Source organism: Cervus elaphus, chromosome 2 (assembly GCF_910594005.1).
Source record: "Cervus elaphus chromosome 2, mCerEla1.1, whole genome shotgun sequence".
NCBI classification, from domain to species: domain Eukaryota; kingdom Metazoa; phylum Chordata; class Mammalia; order Artiodactyla; family Cervidae; genus Cervus; species Cervus elaphus.
This window is the reverse complement of record NC_057816.1, coordinates 13065347-13090066: the sequence shown is the minus strand read 5'-3', so window position 1 is coordinate 13090066 and position 24720 is coordinate 13065347. Positions and strand designations below refer to the sequence as shown.

The window sequence follows — 24720 nt, the reverse complement described above, 5'->3', positions numbered from 1 at the left end:
CTGGGTGTTCATTGGAAGGACTAATGCTGAAGCTGAAACTCCAATACTTTGGCCACCTGATGTGAAGAGTTGACTCATTGGAAAAGACCCTGATGCTGGGAGGGGATTGAGGGCAGGAGGAGAAGGGGATGACAGAGGATGAGATGGCTGGATGGCATCACTGACTCGATGGACATGAGTTTGAGTAAACTCCGGGAGTTGGTGATGGACAGGGAGGCCTGGCATGCTGTGATTCATGGGGTCACAAAGAGTCGGACACGACTAAGTGACTGAACTTAAACTGAACTGAAGTTGTCACGGGGTTTAGATGGTGGGGCCGCCATGATGAGATTAGCCTCTACCTCTTTTTCTCTCTTCTCCCTTTTCCTCCTTACCCTCCCACACCACATGTGAAAACATAGCAAGAAGAGAACTGATGCAAGTCAAGAATGTCTTCACCAGGAACCTACTGTCCACCACCTTGATCTTGCATAGTCTCCAGTCTATGACATCCTGTGGGACTAAGAGTAGCTTTGTAGTTATTGATGCTGAATGATGGAATACAGGGTTCATGACACGATTCTTTCTTGTATTTGGCATGTTTGAAACCATTTTGTAAGAAGAAATTTACAAAATGTCCATTTTTTTTCACTTTATTTTTATTAGTTGGAGGCTAATTACTTTACACTATTATAGTGGTTTTTGCCACACATTGACATGAATCAGCCATAGATTTACATGTATTCCCCATCCTGAACCCCTCTCCCACTTCCCTCCCTATCCCATCCCTATGGGTCATCCCAGTGCACCAGCCCTGAGCACTTGTCTCATGCATCCAACCTGGACTGGCAATCTGTTTCACACTTGATAATATACATGTTTCAATGCTATTCTCTCAGATCATCTGACCCTCGCCTTCTCCCATAGAGTCCAAAAGTCTGTTTTGAAGTTTCTGTCTTTAGTGATACACTGTGGAGCTCAAGATAGCAGATTCAGGCAGGCCCCCAGTGACAGAGTGGTTGGAGATACACATGCTCATTATTCCAGCTCTTCTCCTGTCATCTGAAAACTGTCCACCACACCCGACAACTCTACCCCCACCACTATCTGCATCTCTACTCCTCTGCTAAGCTGATTAGTCATCCAGCTGGAGATCTTGATGATTCAGGACAGCGTCTGGAGAAAGAAGGAATGTGGTCACTATTAGAAAGAATTAACTGGACCGCCCCCTCCCTGGTTTTCTCTTCTTTAGTGCTATCTGTAGGTGATAGGCAGGGCCTGGGTGGGGAGGAAGCCAAAGTGGGGCTGTGGGGGTAGACTGAAGGGAAGGGTGGAGGAGTTCACAACCTCGTCACCAAGAGGTGGGTAGGTTGCTCAGGACCTATGAAGGAAGAAGCACTGAGAAAAGAGTGGTTCCTACCAGAGGGCAAGACCTGCCTGGGTCTTCTGGTTAAACTTGCTTAACTTGCTTGCTTCAGGACACTTCCTTCCTGCTGGAATTCCTGCTCCAGACATGGAGGGGATAGAACTATACTCACTGCTAGTGAGTCACAGGGAAAGTGTCAGCTTTCCCCAGGGGCTCTTTGATTCCACTCTAACTGTGGGCATCATCCCAAGCCAGAGAGCAACATGGCAGGTCATCCAAAAGATGACCTATTCAAAAAAGTATTTAAAATACTATGAAATGTATCCAAGAATCTTCTTGCATCTTGTGTCCAGAATTCTTTTAGGAGAGCTGATTCATCAGCCCAATGTAGGTTTCTGCTGAAATCTACAACCTTCCCATTTGATAACTTCTGACTATATAACTACCTGATCTCAACCCACAGAAACCAAGTGGCAGAAAATTCCAGGGGGCAAGGCCTCAAGGTCCTCCGTGTCACAGCAGCTGTGTCCAAGTGGTCTACCACTCCTTGTTCTGAGACCAGGATCCATGGACATCACCAGGCAGTCATGGCCCCCTTCTTACCAGATGCAGCCTCAGCATCCTTGGTGACTTGCACCTCTGAGCCACTTGTCCATTGATTGACATTGAACTTCAGTCTGGAGCAAGTGTTCTGGAGCAAGTCCAGTCTCCCTCATCCAAGAGGTGGGAAAACAAACCCTTGGGTGAATGACTCACTCTAAGGCTGCAGGTGGGATTGGGAAGTACTGGGGCCCAGGTCCTCTGGTTCTCAGGCTGGGAGAGCTCCAGGAAGTGAAATGTCATCAACTGCATCTACTGCTGCACAGCTCTCAGAGGTCTGCAGGCACCAGAGTGAAAGTTCCTTTTCCTTTGACCCACAAATCTGGCTCTGATTCTATAAGCGACCTGCCTTCTTGGAGCTGGTTCTGCTGGGTTCCAGGCACAGTGGGGGCAGCCCCAGCTGGAGTAGCCCCTGGAGTCCATCACGCAGGTGGTGCCTGACTCACTCCCAGCTCAGCAGCCCCAGAGCTCTGGCTCCTCATTCACACAACACAGACCCTTGGGAAACTTGGTCAAATCGACCTGGGTTCACACCAAGGAACATTTACTTCTCAGACTTCTGGCAACTTAGATGCAGTGTCTTCCTCCTTCCTCAGGGAATGCTTGGCTGAGTGAGATTCAGGTGGCTGCGGCTAACCTGGATTTAAGGGATGTGTTCCTTCTTTGATGCTGAAAAAAGACCTTGGAGCTTTGCAGGCTTTGAGAAGGGGTGAACCAGTCATGTTCTTTGGGGACTTTGATTTATGGACCTGGTTGGGTAAGAAAAGACACAAAACACAAGGCTGGGCTTTGCTGGGTCAGCTGATTGTGAGTTATGTATCAGTCACCAGGCTCCAGGGTCATTTGCTAATGTTAGTCACAGGCCACCTTTGGAGAAGGAATAGAGGAAAGGGATTTTTGGCAGAGAGCAGTGTGGTCAGGGCGCCACAGGATCACACAGGGCAAGCTGAGAAAAGAGCGATTCCTTGTTTCTTGACTCTATCAATTCCATGGAATTTCCACCCCTGCGGACAAGCAGGAATACACATAAGAACTATACAAATAAGATGTTCATGACCCAGATAACCACAATGGTGCGATCACTCACCTAGCCCCAGACATCCTGGAATGTGAAGTCAATGGGCCTTAGGAAGCATCACTACAAGCAAAGCTAGTGGAGGTGATAGAATTCCAGTTGAGCTACTTCAGATCCTAAAAGATGATGCCATTAAAGTGCTGCACTCAATATGGCAGCAAATTTGGAAAACTCAGCAGTGGCTACAGGACTAGAAAATGTCACTTCCATTCCAGTCCCAATGAAGGGCAATGTGAAAGAATTTCCCTCATCTCACATGCTAGCAAAGTCATACTCAAAATTCTCCAGGACAATGTGAAAGAAATGCCCTATCAATTTCACTCATCTCATATGCTAGCAAATTAATACTGAAAATTCTCCAAGCTAAGCTTCAACAGTACCTGAGCTATGAACGTTCAGAAGTTCAAGCTGGATTTAGAAAAGGCAGAGGAACCAGATATCAAATTCCCAACATCCATTGCATCATAGAAAAAGCAAGAGAATTCCAGAAAAACATCTTCTGCTTTATTGATTGAGCCAAAGCCTTTGACTGTGTTGATCACACAAACTGGAAAATTCTTCAAGAGGTGGGAATACCAAACCACCTTACCAGCCTCCTGAGAAATCTGTATGCAGGTCATGAAACAACAGTTAGAACCAGACATGGAAAAACAGACTGGTTCCAAATCGGGAAAGGAGTACGTCAAGGTTGTATATTGTCACTCTGCTTATCTAACTTATATGCAGAGTACATCATGTGAAATGCCAGGCTGGATGAAGCACAAGCTGGAATCAAGATCGCCAGAGAAATATCAATAACTTCAGATACACAGATGACACCACCCTTATGGCAGAAAGCAAAGAGGAAAAAAAGAGCCTCTTGAAGAAAGTGAAAGAGGAGAGTAGTAAAGCTGACTTAAAACTCAACATTCAGAAAACTAAGATCATGGCATCTGGTCCCATCACTTCATGGCAAATAGATGGGGAAACAGTGGCAGACTTTATTTTCTTGGGTTCCAAAATCACTGCAGATGGGTACAACAGCCATGAAATTAGAAGACGCTTACTCCTTGAAAGAAAAGCTATGGCCAACCTAGACAACATATTAAAAAGCAGATACATTACGTTGCCGACAAAGGTCTGTCTGGTCAAAACTATGGTTTTTCTAGTAATCATATATGAATGTGAGAAATGGACTATAAAAAAGGCTGAGCACTGAAAAATTGATGTTTTTGAACTGTGGTGTTGGAGAAGACTCTTGCGAGTCCCTTGGACTGCAAAGAGACCAACTAGTTATTTCTAAATGTAGTCAATCCTGAATATTCATTGGAAGGACTGATGCTGACGCTGAAACTCCAATACTCTGGCCACATGATGGGAATAACCGATTCGTTGGAAAAGACCCTGATGCTGGGAAACATTGAAGGCAGGAGGAGAAGGGGATGACAGAGGATGAGATGGTTGGATAGCATCAGCGACTCGATGGACATGAGTTTGAGTAGGTTCCTGGAGTTGGTGATGGACAGGCAAGCGTGGAGTGCTGCAGTTCATGGGGTTGCAAAGAGTCGGACACAAATGAGTCACTGAACTGAACTGAGGACACATCATTCAAAGTGCTGAGCTGGATAATCCCAAGCAGGAATCAAGATGGCTGGGGGAAATAACAACACCAGATATGAAGATGTTACCACCCTAATGGCAGAAAGGGAAGAGGAACTAAAGAACCTCTTGATGAGGGCGAAAGAGAAAAGGAAAAAGCTACCTTAAAACTCAACATTCAAAAAACTAAGATCATGGCACTCAGTTCCATCACTTCATGGCAAATAGATGGAGGAAAAGTGGAAAGAGTGGCAGATTTTATTTTCTTGGGCTCCAAAATCACAATGGGCCTTGACCACAGCCATGAAATTAAAAGACACTTGCTCCTTGGAAGTAAAGCTATGACAAACCTGGACAGTGTCTTAAAAAGCAGAGGCATCACTTGGCTGACAAAGGTCTGTAGTGTCATAGCCATTGCTTTTTCCAGGCGTCTTGTACAGATGTGAGATTATAGAATGGGGAGCATCAAAGAATTGGTGTTTTCGAATAGTGGTGCTGGAGAAGATTCTTGAGAGTCCCTTATAGAGCAAGGAAATGAAACCAGTCAATCCTAAAGGTAATCAGTCTCTGACCCCTGCTTTCCCAGATGAGGCCTCCGCCGAGGGTGTCCAGGTGGGAAGAACCGATGCTTCCACTGCAAAAGTGCCTAACCATGGCAGCTCCAACCAAACGGTTTGTAGCACCACCCCTGGAGGAAGCTCAGAAAGGCTGAAGCCTCTGTGTACCCTGGGTACCCCGATATATGAGTTGCATTCTCCCCAGCAGAGTTGGAGGCCACGGAAGGGGCATTTGAGCCCTGCAGGAGGAGGACGGCTCAGGGATCCCAGGGGCCAACGCTTGCCAAGTGGGACTGGACAGGACACAGCAGGCATGTGTGGCAGAGAGCTGGTGACTGAGGTGTGGGGACAAAAACAGACCCTTTCAGTATGATGGACTCACACAGAACCCCTGGAGCAGAAGCCCACTGCCAGTGTTCACCTGAGATGGGATGATTAGAATGTTTTCATTACCCTTTATAATTCCTCTGAATGAGGAGTTGGTGTAGTTGGTGGTGGAAGAGCCATAAACTCTTTTATGGTCTAGACCATCCCCCAGCTACTATCTTTGAGGCTACAACTACCAAGCTCCAGTCACGTGGTTCTGCAGGAAATTGACAATCATGTGTGCTGCTGGGTCAGGGCCACACGACCATGTAAAGCCACTCATAGGACCCCATGACACTGCCAGGATGGTTGGTCTCCAGTTGGATGTGTGATCTGAGGTGGGCCATTCAGAACACTCCCTTGAACCATGATGTTTCTGAGCTTTTTTCCTTATGGGTTAGATGACTTCAGGATATAAAACCCTAGGGCAGGTAGCTCTGGACTCCCTCACTAGTTGTAGAAGCCTTAGGGAAGAAAGTTGTCAGGCTAAGACAATCAAAGAAGAGAGAGGGGAAAGAGCGAAGGTGAGAAGGAGAGAACTGATGCCTTCTGATTTCTTGGGTCCAGTCACTGAGATCTTTGGATCTGCTCTGGTTCCTATGTCCCAGATCCCCAGAATCCTTCCAATAAGTTCCCTGTTTCCTTGAAGCCAGTTGGAGTTGGGCTCTTCTCAATTGTGTCTCAGACTTGGTACCAGATCCTTCCTGATCATTATGCACCTCCCAGACACAAACAGAGGCACCCATTTGTTTTAGCACCATCAGGAGTGAAATCTTTTATTCTTTACTGAGAATAGGGTTTGCAGAGCACCACATAAAAAGTTCACCAACATCCCTGGACAACAGTGCCCTAAGTGTGAGCCAGTGTGTGTTTGGAGTGGCCTGATTGATTGCTAAACCAGTCCAAGCATTTACGCTGCCCGAGCCAGGCCAATTCTGTCATTTCCTCGATCATAAACAGAGAAATACAGCCTCAGGAAGGCGTCACCCAGGATCCAGGTCTCTGCGCGTTTAAAAAAATTTTCTGTGCCTCCTTTAAAGGTGATAAAGCAGCGGCCTTGAGAATCCTGGAGGAGTCAGAGATACATACCAGTCAGCCTGAGCCCTTACCTGTGCCTCAGTTACTGACCTTTACTTTCAAGTGGTTGGTTTTGTGGGAGGCACTGGCCCAGTTACTGGGGCTCAGGAGCATCTGCCATGTTGTGACATGGCTGGCAGAGGGCACCTTCCTCCCTGAACCAGCTAAAGGGTTTCTGCAAGTTCCTTTTTGAGAACCAACCCTCAAGGTTGTCCCCTCACCTTGAGGATGTAGGCTTGAGCTGCAACTGGGTAGTCGATGCCGTTGATGGTGAAGATAATAGACGGCAGGGTATTGATGGTAAAACATGAAACGTAGTGCTGTTAGAGAGAGAGGGAGAGAGGGAGAGAGGTTGGCCCTGGAGATCCTTGTTGTGTGTGGAGACTGGGAGTGACCCTGTGGCATGACCCTTCACCTGGGGCGTGGCGCCGATGAGCCTCTGAATGTTAGTGACCATTCTTGTTGGGCCTTGGATCAGTGATGTCCCGGTGTCCACAAGGGCCTCACAGCCACCAGAACAACCAATAAGCTTTCCTTTCACGGAGATGCTGAGAGACAGTGGGACAGAAAGAGCACCAAGGTCACTCTGAGTCTCCCCAGAGCTGCCCCCTTCCCGACTGTCTTCTGAACAGCCCTTCGGAGATGTCAAGCCATCATCTCTTTCCCTGACTCTTTTCCTTTGCGCTCGACATGACACCTTCCTTGACATCCTTGAATGCAGTACTTGAATACACCAGGCTCTTTTGTACCTTCCTTCCTAGAAGACCCCCCTCCCCTTTGACTAGCAAATTTCTTCTCCTCTTCCAGATTCCAGCTTAATTGTCATGGTTTCAGGGAAGTCTTTTCCTTGGTGTACATCAGTCTCCTGTCTTGGTCATTCTCTGTAGACCCTTCCTCATGTCTAGCATGTACCAAAGTGACAATTTGCTACGTCTGTGAGGCATTTCTTGTGCATCTGCCTTCTCACATGTGAGGGCAAGTTTTTTTCTCATCACGTCCCTAAAGTGCATGGCCCAGAGTGGATGCACAATGCTTGTCTGTTGAATGAGTGAGTGAAGACTGTGAAAATAATGAATAAGGACCATCCAGAGAGCTGTATCCAGTGTCGAACAAAAATGGGTCAAATACACAGTGAAGATGGAGGTTCCCTGCAGCAGCAAATTCTTATGGGGTGGGGGAGACCGGCCGCCCTGGGAGAGGGTATCTCCAGCACTGCTCACTCACCCAGCTCAGACACTGATGCCCTGGCCAGGTGATACCTGAGTAGCCCAGGGGACCTCCAAAGGACAGGTCTGAGGGTATTACAGAGAATCCCATCAATTATTGCCCCTTGTTCTCAAGCCATTCCTAGATCCCACCTTCCTGTTCTCTCAGTTACAGCACCTTCTCCACTGTGTGCCTAGGATAAATAATAGGTAGCTAGGTTAAGTGGGGTGTCTTTTATTATGAGTCGCTTTCAGGTCTCAAGGCTGTGGACAACCTCTCTCCACTGCTGGCTAGCTTCTCCCTAAGAAGACTAGTTTTCCCCATTTGTTCAGGATGTTCCCTATTTTTAAACTGACATTTATATGCACTGAGAGCTTCCTCAGTCCTGTGTAAACATGGACATTTGGCCATCTTATCACAGCTCTGTTCAGGCTGAGGAAATTCTCCCTGTTCCTCTTTTCACCACTCTGTAGGGTCCTCTAACCATGTCCCCCACCTCACACTCAGGGGTGAAGCCCTCCCCTAGCTGCGCAAGCCTTTCTGGACCCTGTTAAGGACCCTGGACAGAGCCCTGGTCAGGAGGCCTGGGGCGATAATGAATCCATGGGTGGTTTTTGTGTCTGTGTGTTTCTGTGTTTGTGTGTGCATTTGTATGTGGTTCTGTGTGTTTGCTTGTGTGTCTGTCTGCCTATGCAATGTATGTCTGTGTGTGTGTTTGTATGTATCTGCTTGTGTGTTTATATGTGCTGGCCTTTGTGTTTGCATGTGTCTGTGTGTCTGTATGTGTCATTGTGGATGGTGTATATGTCTGTTTGGTGTATGTCTGTGAGTGTATTTGTGTGTGTCTGCCTTGTGTCTGTGTACAGATGTGGGAGCATCACTTGGGGTGACCTTCAGAGGGAGAAGCTTACCGGCTCACGTTTACACGCCAGTCACCCACTCGGGACAATGGTACCCAGTTGAGCTGTCCCTTGTAGTAGGCTTTGTCCACGCCACCCAACATCAACACACTGCTGTTCATCCTGCGTCTGTAGAAAGAAGGAAGAGGGTGATCTTTGGAGGACAGTAACAGCAGCACTGTCAGAGCTGTGCTTCAGCACTCATCAAGGCCCTGAAAATGTCCCTATATACAGATGCAGAAATTGAGTCTATGAGTGACCGTGAACTGGACCAAGGTCAGTTACTGGCTAATAAGTGGCACAGAGTAGGGTAGAAACTTTGCCACCTTCCCTGGGCTCCACCTACCCAAGCTTCTGAAGAGTTCTGGACCTCCTGGGACCTGAGTGCTCAGAGATACCCTCAGAAGACAGTGTGCTGAAGGTTTTGGCTTCCCCTTGCCTCAGCCCAGAAAAATCAAGGCCTGAAAGTGCTAAACGTGTGGGTTCAGGCTCACTCAGGGTTGGCACCGCTAGCCTGTGACCTGTGCTGCCCATAGGGCCCCCACACTCAGTAGGGGATCCCACCTCTGCTCTCCCTGGCTTGAAATCCCAATACTTGTTAAAAAAGGATTCCCACACTTTAGTTTTGGGCCCCACACTTCTGTTTTGCACTGGATCCTGCAAATTGTGTAGCTGGTCTGGGCTCCCAGTGACATGTTAGTGAGGAAGGAAAGATTTCCACCATCCCTCTCTTTCCTTCCATTTCAAAATCATCAGTAAATCTTGTTGCCTTTTCTTCCAACTCACATCCTGATACCTTGCATTAGTCTTCATCTCCACTCACCCCCTACACCAAACCACTGCTCTTGAGCCCAGGAGAATGGTTGTGTTCCAATAAAATTTTATTTATAAGGGCCAGTAATGAAGCCAGGTGGGGCCCTGGGGCCATAGTTTTCCTGGGTTAGATTATCTCTCAGGATACTTCTTTATCAAGTGTTCTATAATTTTCTTGCAACTGAAGCATCTTAAGCTAATTTGGAGAGAGGGCTTATCCAGCTCAGACTTACTTGCTCAAGTAGAAGGCAAAGACAGGCTCAGGAACAGCACCTTGTTTCTTCAGGTTGTCAAAGATGGGGATGGCTCTTATGATGGACATGTTGGGGTAGTTCAAGCCCAAGACGCCATCAAAGGGTAACCCGTCAAATCCATACTCCTCCAGACTTAGACCAAATGGCTGGCCAGTACTTACAAGGTGCCCAATCTGAGGGAGAGAAAAGTGTTCCCACTTACAGATTTGTGAAGTAGGGCTAGGACTGGGTTGGGGAGCACTGCCATTAGATCCTCAGAGAAGAACTGAGGCTGGGCTGTGTCTTTGGTGCACCTCAGACGGTTAGACCAAGCTGAGGAGAATTTGGATTCCATTTGTGAGGGGTTGTGGATTTTAAAACATCTGCCCCTCTGGAAAAAAAAATCATCTGCTTGAGTCAAATTGGCGTCAAGTCTTCTATACAGTTGGGGCAACAAAAAGTCAGGACAGGACCCAATAGCGTCCCCTTCGGGACAATATGAGTAGAGAGCAAAACAGTCTTCTCTTTGTGACCTAATGACAGAAATGGACTGCATTCACTGTAATATACTGTGGATTCTGCATCTGCCCAGGAAGACAGAAGCCAAAAATACAATCTTGCTTGCAGGGTTCTATGAAGGTACTGCCTGGGAAATACATTTTTGGGGATATGTGTGTGTTTGTGTGAATGTGTATGAGAGAAAGAGAATAAAAGAGAGAGGAGAACTACTCAGGTACTTTGGGGGAGGTAGGTCATAAGTTTTATTAGACTCTCAAAGGCCCCCTAGAGTGAGAACTCATTTATCAGGCCCCTCTGACATCTCTGTACTCCTTCTTTCCATATTGGATATTGGAAGGACTTGACTGCCCCCAGGGTCCCCAGATCAGTTTGATTCTGCCCCCAAATACCCCACGGCAACTTCAGTCCTGAAAAGCCAGCCCAGCTCCACTGCTTATCACATGTGTGACCTCTGCAAGGCCCTTGCTATCTGCACCTCAGTTTCCTCATCTGTATTATGAGCTAATCAAAGCACCTGCTATGTGGGGTTGTTGCAGGATTAAACTAGCTACTACCTGAAAGTGCCTAGAACATTCTGAGAATTTAAAAGTGGGTGTTTCACCCTCCCTTCTCGCTCCCAGCAAAATGAACCTTGAACTGCTCATGGGCAGAGGAGCTGCAAATCCACAGCCCAAGGCACTCTCTGGGTTAGCTAATCGGGGAGTTTGTATGTCACCACGGGTGCTGTCTCCCCAGGGACAGGACCCTGTGGGTAATATGGTCAATCACTAGGGGAGTTTAGTGTAGGATGCGTCCTGCCAGGTGGTCCTGCATCTGTTTTGCAGCTGTGGTCACTCCATTCCCAGTCCTGACTCAGCTTCTGTTTACACATTACCCGAATGGTGTCATAAGCAAGATATCCCTTTACTCTCCCAGATCCATAGGTGATGTCAAAGGGCTTGTTCGTACGCCGGTAGGTGGAAGACTCCAGATACTTGAAGGTAGTGTGTGTATCTGCAGACACAAGAGATGAGTGTCAGACAGTGACACTGTCAGATGAGTCAGACACACTGTCTGATGAGTGTCAGGTGCCAATGATGGAAAAGGGAGTGTCGAACAAGTAAAGGATGGGTGGGTGGGGGGTGTCTGTACTCACAACAAACGGGACTGGAGCAAAAGATGGAGGGCACCCACAAGTCAGATGAGCCCGTGTCAAATACAACCCGGAACTGCTGAGGGGGTGATCCAACGGTGATGTTACCAATGTACATGAGCTACAGGGACCAAGAAGGGTGGGTTAGTGTAGATCTGGCTCCCCTCGATTTCCACACTGCTTCCTCCCTCTGGGTGTCACATGTCTCCTGAGATCACTTTCTAACCACCATGCTGCTCACAATGTTTCTCACAGAGGTGCCCGCATTTGATATTTTTTCCTGCACTACACAGCATGAAGGATATTAAACCGAGGACTAAGCATTGAAGAAGTACCTCCTGCATTCGAAGTCCAGAGTCATGACCATTGGACCCCCAGGGAAGTCCTGGTGCCTTCATTTGAGAAGCTTTCTAGTCTCTCCAAACCCAACCTGAGCACCTCTGTCTACAGGAGGTCCTCTTTGATCAACAACACTCACTCCCTCTAAACTCAAACCACATCCAATCGACACCACACAGGTGACCCTTTCACTTGACATGTATTTACTCTTTGCCTCGCTCCCAGGCTGGCCTGGGCATTCTTGAAAACAAAATGAGCCCTTGTTTTCTAATCTAATAAAGACAATCACAGTGTTAGATTCTTGTGGCATTACATGGAATAGTAAATTTTTACTGCCGTGGTTCTTGCATCTGTGGAAGTTGAACTCCTCCGCCTGGGGATTCACAATTACTTTGCAGTTGGCTTTACCTTTTGATCAGAGATGGCTCGCCCTTTATCTGTAACTGAGTGGCTCACTTAGTTCAGAAAACAATCTCCCTCAAACTAATGACACATTTTTGACACAGAAATGGATGTTTACCTGCCACCTGGTCATTGCTGGGCCTAGTCACCACAGACCAAACGTGGAGGATGAGACTGCCTTTTCCTGGGGGTAATGGGGTCCCTGTTCCCCAGTGTTCCTGCCTTCTGCAGGAGCCCCAGCCCCAACATCTGACCTGCCACCTGCAGATGAGCCCCAGTGCTAGGCCACACCACCAGGGGGCGCGGGGGAGCACCATCCTCCCAACACACTCACATCCAGGAAGTTCCTCAAGGGTACAGAAGTTATATTTGAGTTACGAGTAGAAATCTTGGACAGTCTATAAGCGTGTTCCTTCAGGAAATTGTTCAGCAAGCCTTTTTCACCGAGGGTTTCTCGCATGATGTTCACTTTCGTTAGAGGTATTCTTTCACCAAGCGTTGGGGAAAGAAAACAAAGGAGAAGCACCAATCAGCTGTCAGTGTTAAGGTATAGCTGTCATTGTAATGACACTGTGTATTTTCCAATCATTTTTATGAATGTCACCTTATTATCAGAATTTTATGCATATACCATGGGAAAGACATAGATTTGAAAATAGGTTTTGTTCTGTAATCTTGTGTAAGCCATATGAAAATGTGGAGTCCCAGTCTCTCCCTTGGCAAAAAGGTGGAATGTAATAATCCCCACCCTCCAAATAGAATATTTTGGGAATAAGTGAAGTGATGGATATAAGGTACCTGATAAATAGGAAGTCTCAACAATAACAGCCGTTAGCATTGCTGTTGCCATCCCACTGCATCCTTCTCATAGAAGCTCAGGGGAGGAGGTAGAAGAGGGATTCCTAGTTCTCTTTTACAAGGGAGGAATTTGAAATGCAAGAGGTTTGTGAGTTGGCTGTGGTCACACTGCTTCTGAGATATAAAACAGTGTAGAAGTAGCTGTCCCAATCTTTCTCCAAGTTGAAAGAGAACAGAGAGTTGAAAGAAGAATCCAGGAGATAGGGAACAAGTTAGGGAAATTCAGAGGCTCAAGAAGGAAGGATGAGTCAAGTGAAAAATTAAAAGAAAGGAAAACAACACAGAGAGAAATACACTAACAGAGACTTCCAAAGAGATGGAGAGATAAATGACAGTGATACAGAGATGCAGACATAGACATATACTCACTGAAGTAGACAGAGAACAAAGAGGACATGTTGAATAAAATCTAGAAAAGTGCTATTCCACAGGACCACACCATCATCTGCATTGACTGTGCACTGAACAATTGCAAGGAGTTCCATTTTCAATAGGTCATGAGATGACTGGACTCCAAGAGTTGTGCAACCATGCAAATCTTGCCAAGACCCTTGCTACCTTCCTATAGCAAGGTACATATCAATAAGTAAGAGGTGAACTTTAAGACTGTCAGGGAAATATTCCATTCCTTTCTAAACCTGATGGATGGAAGAATAATCAGGTAAAAAAAAAAAAAAAAACAACCTTGAGAAAGGAATATGATGTGGCTTACAGTCCCCATACTTACTTGACTATGCACTCTGAGAAGGCCACCAGCCCGAGGAGCACAAGCCACTTCATGCTTCTTTCCTGGCTCCAAGTACTCAGGGAAGTTTGGATTCTTAGCATGTAATGGTGACCGTGAGCTCCTAGTTATATATGCTCTGACCTGCCCTAGTTTTCCATTTTAGGCCACTAATGGATCTGATAAAAGCACAAAGCTCTCGATAAAATCTATACCTCCATCAGTGTCCTTGATGAGTGGACTTTGAAGCTTCTCAGCATACAGAGAATTGAACCGTAATCTCTTCCTTGAAGCTTGGCTGGAAAATCAAACTGATTTTCATGGACATCTAAGAAGATGGAGAACCTTGCCTACTTGGAGAAACAACTGCTAAGAACATCATAAAAATGGATACTAGGGGCCATGCTCAACATTCTTGGTTTCGTGTCATCTTCCTAGCCACTTCATGAGATATGCATTGCTGTCTTTTTTGGAGAGGAGATTGCTAGGAGGATAAGTTGTCAAATGGCAAAGTGAAGACTTCAGGGACAGCTGAGGGACATACAACTGGCCTTAGGTAGTGGGTCTAACGGCGGAGATCAGGGGCACCTATGATGCCAGCCTGCATCAAAGAGTTAGGGCAGAGCAGTACTTCAGTTGCAATTGCATGGTTTCAGTACTGGAAGAAATGTCATATGCACCCACAAGATATTTTATATCACCCGACAAATGTGCAAGGAAGAAGCGTGTGCTGGATTCTGGGTAAAAGGCTTCAAAGTAAAAGCTGATCAAGACAAAAGTAGTGTTTATCTTATGCAACCTAGCAGTCTAGTTCTCACAAGCTCATGGCCCCAGGAGAGAAATGATAGTAGGACTAGGTGGCCATGCTGGACCCTGGGCAGCACAGGCCTGACCACTGGCAGCAGCCTTTCCTCCACTTCAACCATGCTGGAAAGCAGGCCAGTTGGCCATGTTTTCAAGTAAGAAGCCTGTATATTTATGTACAATTTACTGATTTTAATGTTAGCAACCAATTTTTTTCCCTGAAAAAACAGTGGGAATGAAATCTCCACAGTGATGTGCTGGAATCAGCCTTCAGTCTCTGCAGGTTTTCATTTCTGGCCTAGAGTTGAGAGTGCACTGGGGAAAGAAGGTATTTAATTCAAGTTGAATGATTTACAAAGAGACGGAATACATACTAAGCATGCTTGTTTCCTTTCTATTTATAAAGAAAGATCATCAGGGACATACAAACCAACAAATTTAACTGCTGAAGGTAAATGGATATATTTCTGATATAATTTCCCCGTAGGGTCTATACCATGAAAAATTTTGTCTGCCAAAGCAAACATACAAAAAAATAATTTTGAAATGTCTTACCAATCAAAGAAGACAAAACAGCTGTGGCAGCCAAAGTAAAGACAATGGTGTTTAATGACTCATCCAGGACTCCCAGGGCCTATTCCTGCCTGAGATCTATCCAGGCCTGTCCCTTGAATACAACAGGAGCCTCTCCTGGTTGCCACGTGTGTATAGATGGGGCACTGTGTCTTAATCCTCATTTTCGCATATTGTTTAAATTCAGTTTTGGTGGTTAAATCCCAACAGGGATAATATGACATCACTGACAAATGACACACATATATGCCCCTTTAACTATGGTGCTGGAGAGGACTCTTGAGAGTCCCTTGGACTGCAAGGAGATCAAACCAGTCCATCCTATAAAAAATCAGTCCTCAATATTTACTGGAAGTACTAATGCTGAAGTTGAAGCTCCAATTATTTGCCCACCTGATTGGAAGAACTGACTCATTGGAAAAGACCCTGATGTTAGGAAAGATTGAAGGCAGGAGGAGAAGGGGAAGACAGAGGATGAGATGCTTGGATGGCATCACCAACTTGATGGACATGAGCTTGAGTAAGATCTGGGAGTTGGTGATAGATAGGGAAGCCTGGCATGCTGCAGTCCATGGGGCTGCAAAGAGTCAGACAGGACTGAGTGACTGAACTGAACAAATAGAGAGGAAAGACTAACAAGTCTAATTGTATCAAGTTGGTGACTAGTTGCATGTAACAACACATTAATTAAGTGGCTTTGAAGATCAGATTATGACTCTACATTCAGAATGGAACATCTTTTAAGGACAAAAAAAGTACTGCCCATCCAAAACAAAACCAAGGAAAATGAAAAGAAACAAAGAAAATAAATCTGAAACTGTGTTCAACAACCTGTTATTCCTGATTTTGTTTCTGTTATTGTGACAGAATCATATGTCTCTTAAGAGGTAAAAGCAAGTCAATAATTAAAACTAATGTTGTTCTGAAGTATGACTTTTGGTGGTTAGAAAAGAGGTTCACACATAACATAAAGAAGTTTAATTAAAACCCTGCTGTCTTAAATCTTGAACTGAAAGCATAAGTTTGTACCAACTAATTATATTCCTTTTTATTTTATTTTTTAGGGAAAATGTTTACTTCTTACTCTGACCACTGCAGACCTTAGAAGCAATGACAACTTGATAACGGTGACTATTCTGAAGTCTAACCTGTAGCTTCTAAACGCATTTCCCACCAGACAATCCATGGATTCTTAAAGAGATGGCTGATTTCAGGACTGGGTCAAGAAATGCACAAAATAATCTTGGGAATCTCGAAGGACCAGAAACCTGAGGGACTTCAAAGACCAGTGGGGACTGGACAGAAAGTTTAGGAATCCAAATGAAAAGGCCAAACATCTACCAGTTTGTTGGGCAGAATGATGTTTCTGCTTCTCAACACACTGTTTATGTTTGTCATAGCTTTCCTGCCAAGAAGCAAACTTCTGACTTCATGGCTGCAGTCACCATCCACAGTGGTTTTAGAGGCTAAGATGAAGAAATCTGTCACTGCTTTCACCTTTTCTCCTTCTATTTTCCATGAAGATGGGGCTGGATCCCATGATCTTAGATTTTTAATATTTAATTTGAAGCTGGCCAAATGTGTTCAAATGTTAATAGGCGACATCTAATTTGTCACTGTGATAGACTGCTAAGGCACGAACTTACCATTCTGAGCACTGAGAAAGGAAATAATCATCAATATTTATGCTATTTTTGTTTCTATTAAGCATATGTTATGTAACTACAAACAGTTCCAGGAAAACAAGCTAGACTGTCCCTTCTGGGGGTGATGAGAGAGTGACGGGGAGCAGCTATAATACAGATGAAGCCTCACTGGCCTGCAGCTCACCTCCTGCTGTGGAGGTCTGGTTCCTAGTAGACCAAGGACTGGTACTGGTCCTGGCCCACTGTGCTGGTATTGTGGACTCCTGCTCTAAACCCAAAAGTGGGACATTCCATAAAACAAACCACCCTGCTTCCTCCCAGTTTCTGAACATATAAGTGGCATTAAAATTGGGAGAGAAACAGTTATTTACTCTTAAGGAGAACAGCCAAGTGCAACATATGATTACATTCTTTCAATAAACTGTGAAAAGACATCTGCTTTTTGAGAATCAGGGAAATTTGCACATGGACTGGATATTAGATGCTAATTTGATGGGGAACAGAAGAGCATTTTTTTTCACATCCTATCAATTTACCCCAAATACTCATTATGTAAAATACTCATTTGTAAAATGTTCATCTCATCCCTAAAATACTTCAGGAAAAATTAATAGAGTAAAAAATATATTAAATGAAGATTTGTCTTGATTTAAAAACAAATCTGCATAGCTGCTATGGATTGAAAGGTGTCCACCCTTGACTCCCAATGTGATGGTAGTAGGAAGTAGGGCCTTTGGGAGGTACGCAATTTGACATGGGGTTTTGATGGTGGTCCGTCATGATGGGATTAGCCTCTCCCTCTTTTTCTTTCTTATTCTCCCTCTTCTTCCATAGCTTCCCCACCACATGTGAGAACATAACAAGAAGAGAAAGACCTGATGCAAGTCAAGAATGTCTTCCCCGGGAACTCAATTGTCCACCACCTTGATGTTGCATAGTCTCCGGTCTATGACAACCTGTGGGACTAAGAGATTAGTTATGTAGCTATTGATGCCAAATGATGAAATATCGGGTTCATGACACTCTTCTTTCTTATATTTGTTATGTTTGAAATCGTTTAGTAGTAAGAAGTTTCTGTCTTAGTGATACCCCAAGGGGCCCAAGATAGCAGATTCAGGCAGGTCCCCGATGAGTGAGTGCTTGGAGGACCACATGCTCCTTACTCCAACTCTTCTCTTGTCATCTGAAAACCATCCCCCCACACCTGACAGCCTTACCACCACCCCCATCTGCAGCTCCACTCCTCCGCGAAGCTACTGAGTCATCTAGTTGGCGATCTTGATGACTTAGGACAGGGTCTGGAAGCAGACGGAATGCAGGCATTTTTAGAAAGAATGAACTGGGCAGACCCCACCTTGGTTTTCCCTTCTTTAGTGCCATCTGCAGGTGAGGGATTGGGCCTGGGTAGAGAGGGAGCCACAAGTGGGACTGCATGGATATTTGCAAGAGAAGGGAGGAGGAATTCACAACCCAGTAACCAGGAGATGAGCATTTTACTCAGGACCCAGGAGGGAAGGAAGAAACACTGAGAAAAGAAGAGTGCCTACCTGAGGGCCAGACCTACCTGAGTCTTCCAGGTAAATTTTGAGGTCACGTCCTTCCTGCTGGAATTCCTGCTCCAGATGTAGAGAGGAGAGAGCTGTACTCACTCCTAATGAGTCACAGGGGGAGGGACAGCCTCCTCCAGGGGCCCTTTGATTCCACTCTAACTATAGGCATCATCCCAAGCTAGAGAGCAAATGGCAGGTCATCCAAAAGATGACCTACTTGAAATAGTATTTAAAATACTACAAAATTTGTCTAAGAGTCCTGGCATCTCTTGTTCCCAGAGTTTTTTAGGAAAGATGATTCATCAGGCTAATTTGGGTTTCTGCTGAGGAGTCTACAACCTTCCCCATTGGTAACTTTTGACTTATAACTACCTGATCTCATCCCACAGAACCCAAGTGATGGAAAGTTCCAGTGGGCAAGGGCTCTAAGGTCCTCGGTGTCACAGCAGCTGTGTGCCAAGTGGTCTACCACTCCCGGTACTGAGCCCAGGATCCATGGACATCACCAGGCAGTTATGGCCCCCTGCCACCAGACGTAGCCTCAGCAACCTGAGCAACATCAGCAACATGCACCTCTGAGACACTTGTCCTCTGATTGGCACTGAGCTTCAGTCTGGAACAAGTGTTCTGGAACAAATCCAGTCTCCCTCATCCAAGAGATGCCAAACTGAACCCTCGAGTGTGTGACTCACCTTAAGGCTACAAGTTAATGAAGTTAACGAAGACTTGGGACCCAGGAACTCTGGTTTTCAGGCTAGGAGACTTCCAGGAAGGGAAAGATGAGAGAAAGCTCAATTGCATCCACTGCTGGGCAACTTCTTAGATGTCTGCAGGCAGCAGAGTGGAAGTTCTTTTCCTGTTGCCCCTCAAGTCTGGCTCCAATTTTATCAGCATACCTGCTTTCTTGTAGCAGCAGGAAAGCAATATTGAGGGCAGTTTCTTCTGGGTTCCAGGCTCAGTGGGGGAGCCTCAGCCGTAGTGACCCCAGGAGGCAGTTGGGCAGGTGGTGACTGACTCACTCCCAACTCAACATCCCCAAAGCTCCCGCTCCTCATTCACACAACTCAGACCCTTGGGTGACTGGATAATGTGGACCTGCATTCACGGCAAGACACATTCTCTTCTCAGCCTTCTGGAAACTTAGATACAGTGTCTTGCTGTTTCCTTAGGGAACCCCTGGCTGAGTGAGGCTTGGGTCTGAGATTAGCCTGGATGCAGGGGATGTGTTCCCTCTTTGATGCTCAAAATAGGCCTTGGAGTTTCAAAGGCATTGAGAGGGTTAGAATCACACTTATGTTTTTTAGGGACTTTGCTTTACGAATCTGGTTGGAGAAATAGGACAGAAACACAGGACAAGCCTGGACATCTCTGGGTCCCAGCTGACTGTGAGTTGAGTTCCAGCCACCAGGCTTCAGAGTCACGAGCTGGTGTTATTCACAAGCCATCATTGAAGAAGGAATAGAGGAAAGAGATTTTGAGCAGGGAGCAGTGTGGTCTGAGGGCCATGGGAATCACACAGGGCAAGATGAAACAAGAGTAATTACTTGTTTCTTTGCTCTATCAGTTCCTTGGAGTTTCTACCCTTGAGGACAAACATACAGAGATAGTCAGAGGCATTGGTTGTGCCCCTGGCATCTGATGCTCCTGGTGATAACCAGTTTGTGCACATGTCCCTGAGTCCAGAGCCAATTCAGCCTTGTGATAGCCCCAGGTTATTCCTTCTTGGGAAGGTTGGTATGGCTCATTGCTGCTAACTCACAACTGAAGTATGGGATGAGGTCATGGTGGTTGACCTGTAGACCAAGTTCCAAGCATGGAAGGAAGGTTGGCAGTGGAAGGGTAGCCATTTGTTAAGTTTGGTTACCTTGGTCCTTAGCAGTGGCTACTTCCCACATCTAGAATGTTTTTCTCCCAGCTTTTTGCATGGCCGGGTCCTTCTCAACATTTAGCATCATCTCAAATGAATCTCTCTCAGGCTTGCTTTCCCTGGCCACTGCACTCTCACAAGCACAGACCCTCATCCAAAAAGTACCAAGACACTTCCCTCTGTCAAAACAATAATTATAGTTACCAAAGTGGAAAGGTGGGAGAGGGATACATTGAGAGTTTGAGATTAATATATGTATACTACTGTATTTAATAGATAATCAACAAAGACCTACTGTACAGCACAGGAATTCTGCTCAGTAGTCTGTAATAACCTGTATGGGGAAAGAATCTGAGAAAGAATGGATACATGTGTATGTATAAGGGAATTAATTTCCCATACAACTAATATTCATACAATACTTTAAATAAACTGTGCTCCTATAGAAATTAAAAGCTAAATTTAGGGGAGTGGTCCTAAGATGGTGGAGGAATAGGATGGTGAGACCACTTTCTCTCCCACAAATTTATCAAAAGAACAATTGAAGGCTGAGCAAATTCCACAAAACAACTTCTGAACGATGCCAGAGGACAGCAGACACCCAGAAAGGCAGTCCATTGTCTTCCAAAGGAGGTAGGGGAAAATATAAAAGATCAAAAGTGAGGCAAAAGTGTTAGCGATGGAGACCCGTCCCAGAGAGGGGATGGGAGTCGTAAAAGAGGAGCGGTTTCCAAACACCAAGAAACCCTCTCACCGGCGGGTCTGTGGGGAGTTTTGGAATCTCAGAGGGCATCATAAATGGGAGGATAAATAAATAAACCCCACAGATTATGTGCCTAACGGCAACTCCCTGCAGAGAAGTAGCCCAGACAGTCACATCAACCACCAGCCAGCAGGGGCTAAAGAGGGAGGCTCGGGCTGCATTGTTTATGGTCAGGACTGGGCCTGGATGCCCTGAGGGCAATCTGAGGGAGCTAATGTGAGATAGCAACCCAAACTGTGGGATAGCCAGAGAGAGAGAGAGAGAGAGAACTTTCCTGTGAAAAGCTCTAACCTAAGGCACTGCTAGGCCCACTCACAAAACAAAGGAATGAATGAATACCAGAGGAGAGCTAGCTGGCTGCAGAACAGCCCATCCCCTGTCGGAGGCAGGAGGCAGGTGGGTGACAGCCAGAGCTGGAAAGGGGCAATCTTGGCCCCAGAGATGGCATCCTCTACCAAACTGCAAGCAGGCTCCCAGTTGATAACCAAGTCTTCCTGGGATCCTGGACAGTTGACATCTGCCTGGAGGGTCGTAGCCAGAGATCAGCTCCCCAGAAGAGACACACGACACACCTGAGACAGTGATCCCACTGTGCACCCAGGAAACCGAGCAGCTGGGATGGGGGAGGCGATAAGACGCACCACACCTGTAGAGTGTGCACACGCAAAGCGCCTGGTCACCTGAGCTGCTTGGACCTGGGACGGGCACAAAAACCAGACCCAACCAAGTCTGTGCCTTTGTGGAGTACCCGAGAACATGAACCTGAGTGGCTTAGACCTGGGAAATGCATACAACCCAGGGCCCACTTTAGACAGTTCCCCTGCACAGCAACCTGGAGCCTGAACAGTGTAGACTGGGAAAGCATACGTACCATGAGCGCGGGCAAACTCAATGTGCCAAGACACTGTGAGCACTCACCACACACGCCAGTGATATTTGTTTGCAGTGTTCCTTCATCCCCACAGCATGACTGAACAAGTGAGCCTAAATAAGTGCCACCTTCGCCCCCTTGTGTCAGGCTGGAAATTAGACACTGAAGAGACCAGCAAACAGAAGAAGCCAAAATAAACGGAGGGAACCGCTTTGGAAGTGACAGGTGCAACAGATTAAAACCCTGTAGTTAGCACCGACTACATTGGAAGGGGCCTATAGATCTTGAGAAGTATAGCTGGAACAAGGAACTATGTGAAATTGAACTGACCCCACATTGCCCACAACAGCTCCAGAAAAATACCTAGATATATTTTTACTACTATCATTCTAAATTTTTTTCTTAATTTTTTTAGGTCCTCTTTTACTCCTTTAATTTTCATTTTTATAACCTACTATTACCTTGCAAAAAAGACCCTATTTTTAAAGGAAACTTCATATATGTTCTTTATAATTTTTGTGATTTTGTTTCCTTTTTTTTTTTTTTAATATTGTATTTTTGAGAGTCTAACCTCTACTCTAGATTTTTAATCTTTGCTTTTCGGTATTTTTAATCAATTTTGTACCTTTAAGAATCAAATCTCCAGTACCCATTTTTACTTAGGAGTGTGATTACTGGCTTGATTGCCCCCTCCCCCTTTTGAATCTCCTTTTTCTCCCCTAGGTCACCTCTACCTCTTCCCTCCCCCTTCTCTTCTCTACCCAACTCTGTGAATCTCTTTGGGTATTCTGGGATGTGCAGAACACTTAGGGAACTGATTACTGGCTAGATCTGTCTCTCTCCTTTTAGACACCCCCTCTTCTCCTCCTGTTCTCCTCCATCTCCTTCCTCCCTCATCTCTTCTCTATGTAACTCCATGAACCTCTCTGGGTGTTCCAGGCTGTGGAGAGCACATAGGGATTTGATTACTGGCTAGATTACTCTCTCTCTTTTGATTCCCCCTCTTCTCCCCCTGGTCACCTCTATCTCCCTCCTCCCTCTTCTCTTCTCCATGTAACTCAGTGAACCGTTCTGGGTGTCCCTCGTTGTTGAGAATCCTTTATCCATTAACCTAGATGTTTTATCATCAGTGCTATATGGATGGAGAAGTCTTGAAGTTACTGTAAGAATAAGACTGAAAACCAGAGGCACGAGGCCTAAATCCAAAACTTGAGAACACCAGAGAACTCCTGACTACAGGGAACATTAATCAATAAGAGCTGATCAAAAAGCCTCCATACCGACACTGAAACCAAGCTCCACCCAAGAGCCAACAAGTTCCAGAGGAAGACATACCACCCAAGTTCTCCAGCAATGCAGGAACATAGCCCTGAGCTTTAATATACAGGCTGCCCAAAGTCACACTAATCCCACAGACAACTCAAAGCTCACTACTGGACACTTCATTGCACTACAGAGAGAAGAAATCCAGCTCCACCCACCAGAACACCGATGTAAGATTCCCTAACCAGGAAACCTTGGCAAGCCACTCATCCAACCCCACCCACAGGAAGGAACCTCGACAATAAAGAGGAACCACAAACTGCGAGTATACAGAAAGGCCACCCCAAACACAGCAGTCTAAACGAGATGAAAAGGCAGAGAAATACTCAGCAGGTAAAGGAACATGATAAATGCCCACCAAACCAAACAAAAGAGGAGGAGATAGGGAATCTATCTGAAAAAGAATTCAGAATAATGATAGTAAAAATGATCCAAAATCTTTAAAACAAAATGGAGTTGCAGATAAAAAGCCTGGAGACAAGGATTGAGAAAATGGAAGAAATGATTAACAAGCACTTAGAAGAAATAAAAAAGAGTCAATTAATAATGAATAATACTATAAATGAGATCAAAAGCACTCTGGAGGGAACCAAAAATAGAATAACTGAGGCAGAAGATAGCATAAGTGCAATAGAAGATAGAATGGTGGAAATAAATGAAGCAGAGAGGAAAAAAGAAAAAGGAATCAAAAGAAATGAGGACAACCTCAGGGACTTCTGGGACAATGTTAAACGCCCCAACATTCGAATCATAGGAGTCCCAGAAGAAGAAGACAAAAAGAAAGGCCATGAGAAAATACTCGAGGAGATAATAGCTGAAAACTTCCCTAAAATGGGGAAGGAAATAGTCACACAGGTCCAAGAAAACCAGAAAGTCCCAAACAGGATAAACCCAAGGTGAAACACCCCAAGACACATATTAATCAAATTAACAAAGATCAAACACAAAGAACAAATATTAAAAGCAGCAAGGGAGAAACAACAAATAACACACAAAGGGATTCCCATAAGGATAACAGCTGATCTATCAATAGAAACCCTTCAGGCCAGAAGGGAATGGCAGGACATACTTCAGGTAATGAAAGAGAATAACCTACAACCTAGATTACTGTACCCAGCAAGGATCTCATTCAGATATGAAGGAGAATTCAAAAGCTTTACAGACAAGCAAAAGCTGAGAGAATTCAGCACCACCAAATCAACCCTTCGACCCAAATGCTAAAGGATCTTCTCTAGACAGGAAACAGAGAAAAGGTGTCTAAATTTGGACACAAAACACCAAAGTAAATGGCAACGGGATCATACTTATCAATAATTACCTTAAATGTAAATGGGTTGAATGCCCCAACCAAAAAACAAAGACTGGCTGAATGGATACAAAAACAAGACCCCTATATATGCTGTCTACAAGAGACTCATCTCAAAACAAGGGACACATACAGACTGAAAGTGAAGGGCTGGAAAAAGATATTTTACGCAAATGGAGACCAAAAGAAAGCCAGAGTAGTAATACTCGTATAAGGTAAAACAGACTTTGAAATAAAGGCTGTGAAAAGAGACAAAGAAGGACACTACATAATGAGCAAAGGACCAATCCAAGA

General features: G+C 45.4%; 1 protein-coding gene across 1 annotated transcript; it reads right to left on the bottom strand.

The window, feature by feature from the left end:
• Positions 1-6431: 6431 nt before the first annotated feature.
• On the bottom strand, positions 6432-13827 carry LOC122704813 (pregnancy-associated glycoprotein 1-like). Its single transcript, XM_043919842.1, has 9 exons — positions 13727-13827; positions 12476-12626; positions 11404-11521; positions 11143-11261; positions 9750-9943; positions 8716-8832; positions 7014-7146; positions 6820-6918; positions 6432-6587 (listed from the first exon to the last, which is right to left on the bottom strand). The coding sequence occupies exons 1-9, from the start codon at positions 13825-13827 to the stop codon at positions 6432-6434; spliced, it is 1188 nt and encodes a 395-aa protein (XP_043775777.1).
• Positions 13828-24720: the final 10893 nt, after the last annotated feature.

What these genes read in the sequence shown, in the direction of transcription:
- LOC122704813 (XM_043919842.1), bottom strand. Translation starts at nt 13,827, where the DNA reads ATGCTAAGAATCCAAACTTCCCTGAGTACTTGGAGCCAGGAAAGAAGC. An exon ending in TTCTCAGAGTGCATAGTCAA is followed by an intron (nt 12,627 to 13,726) that starts GTAAGTATGGGG and finishes GCTTGGTGAAAG; the next exon opens with AATACCTCTAACGAAAGTGA. An exon ending in TTGCTCCAGTCCCGTTTGTT is followed by an intron (nt 11,262 to 11,403) that starts GTGAGTACAGAC and finishes TTGTGTCTGCAG; the next exon opens with ATACACACACTACCTTCAAG.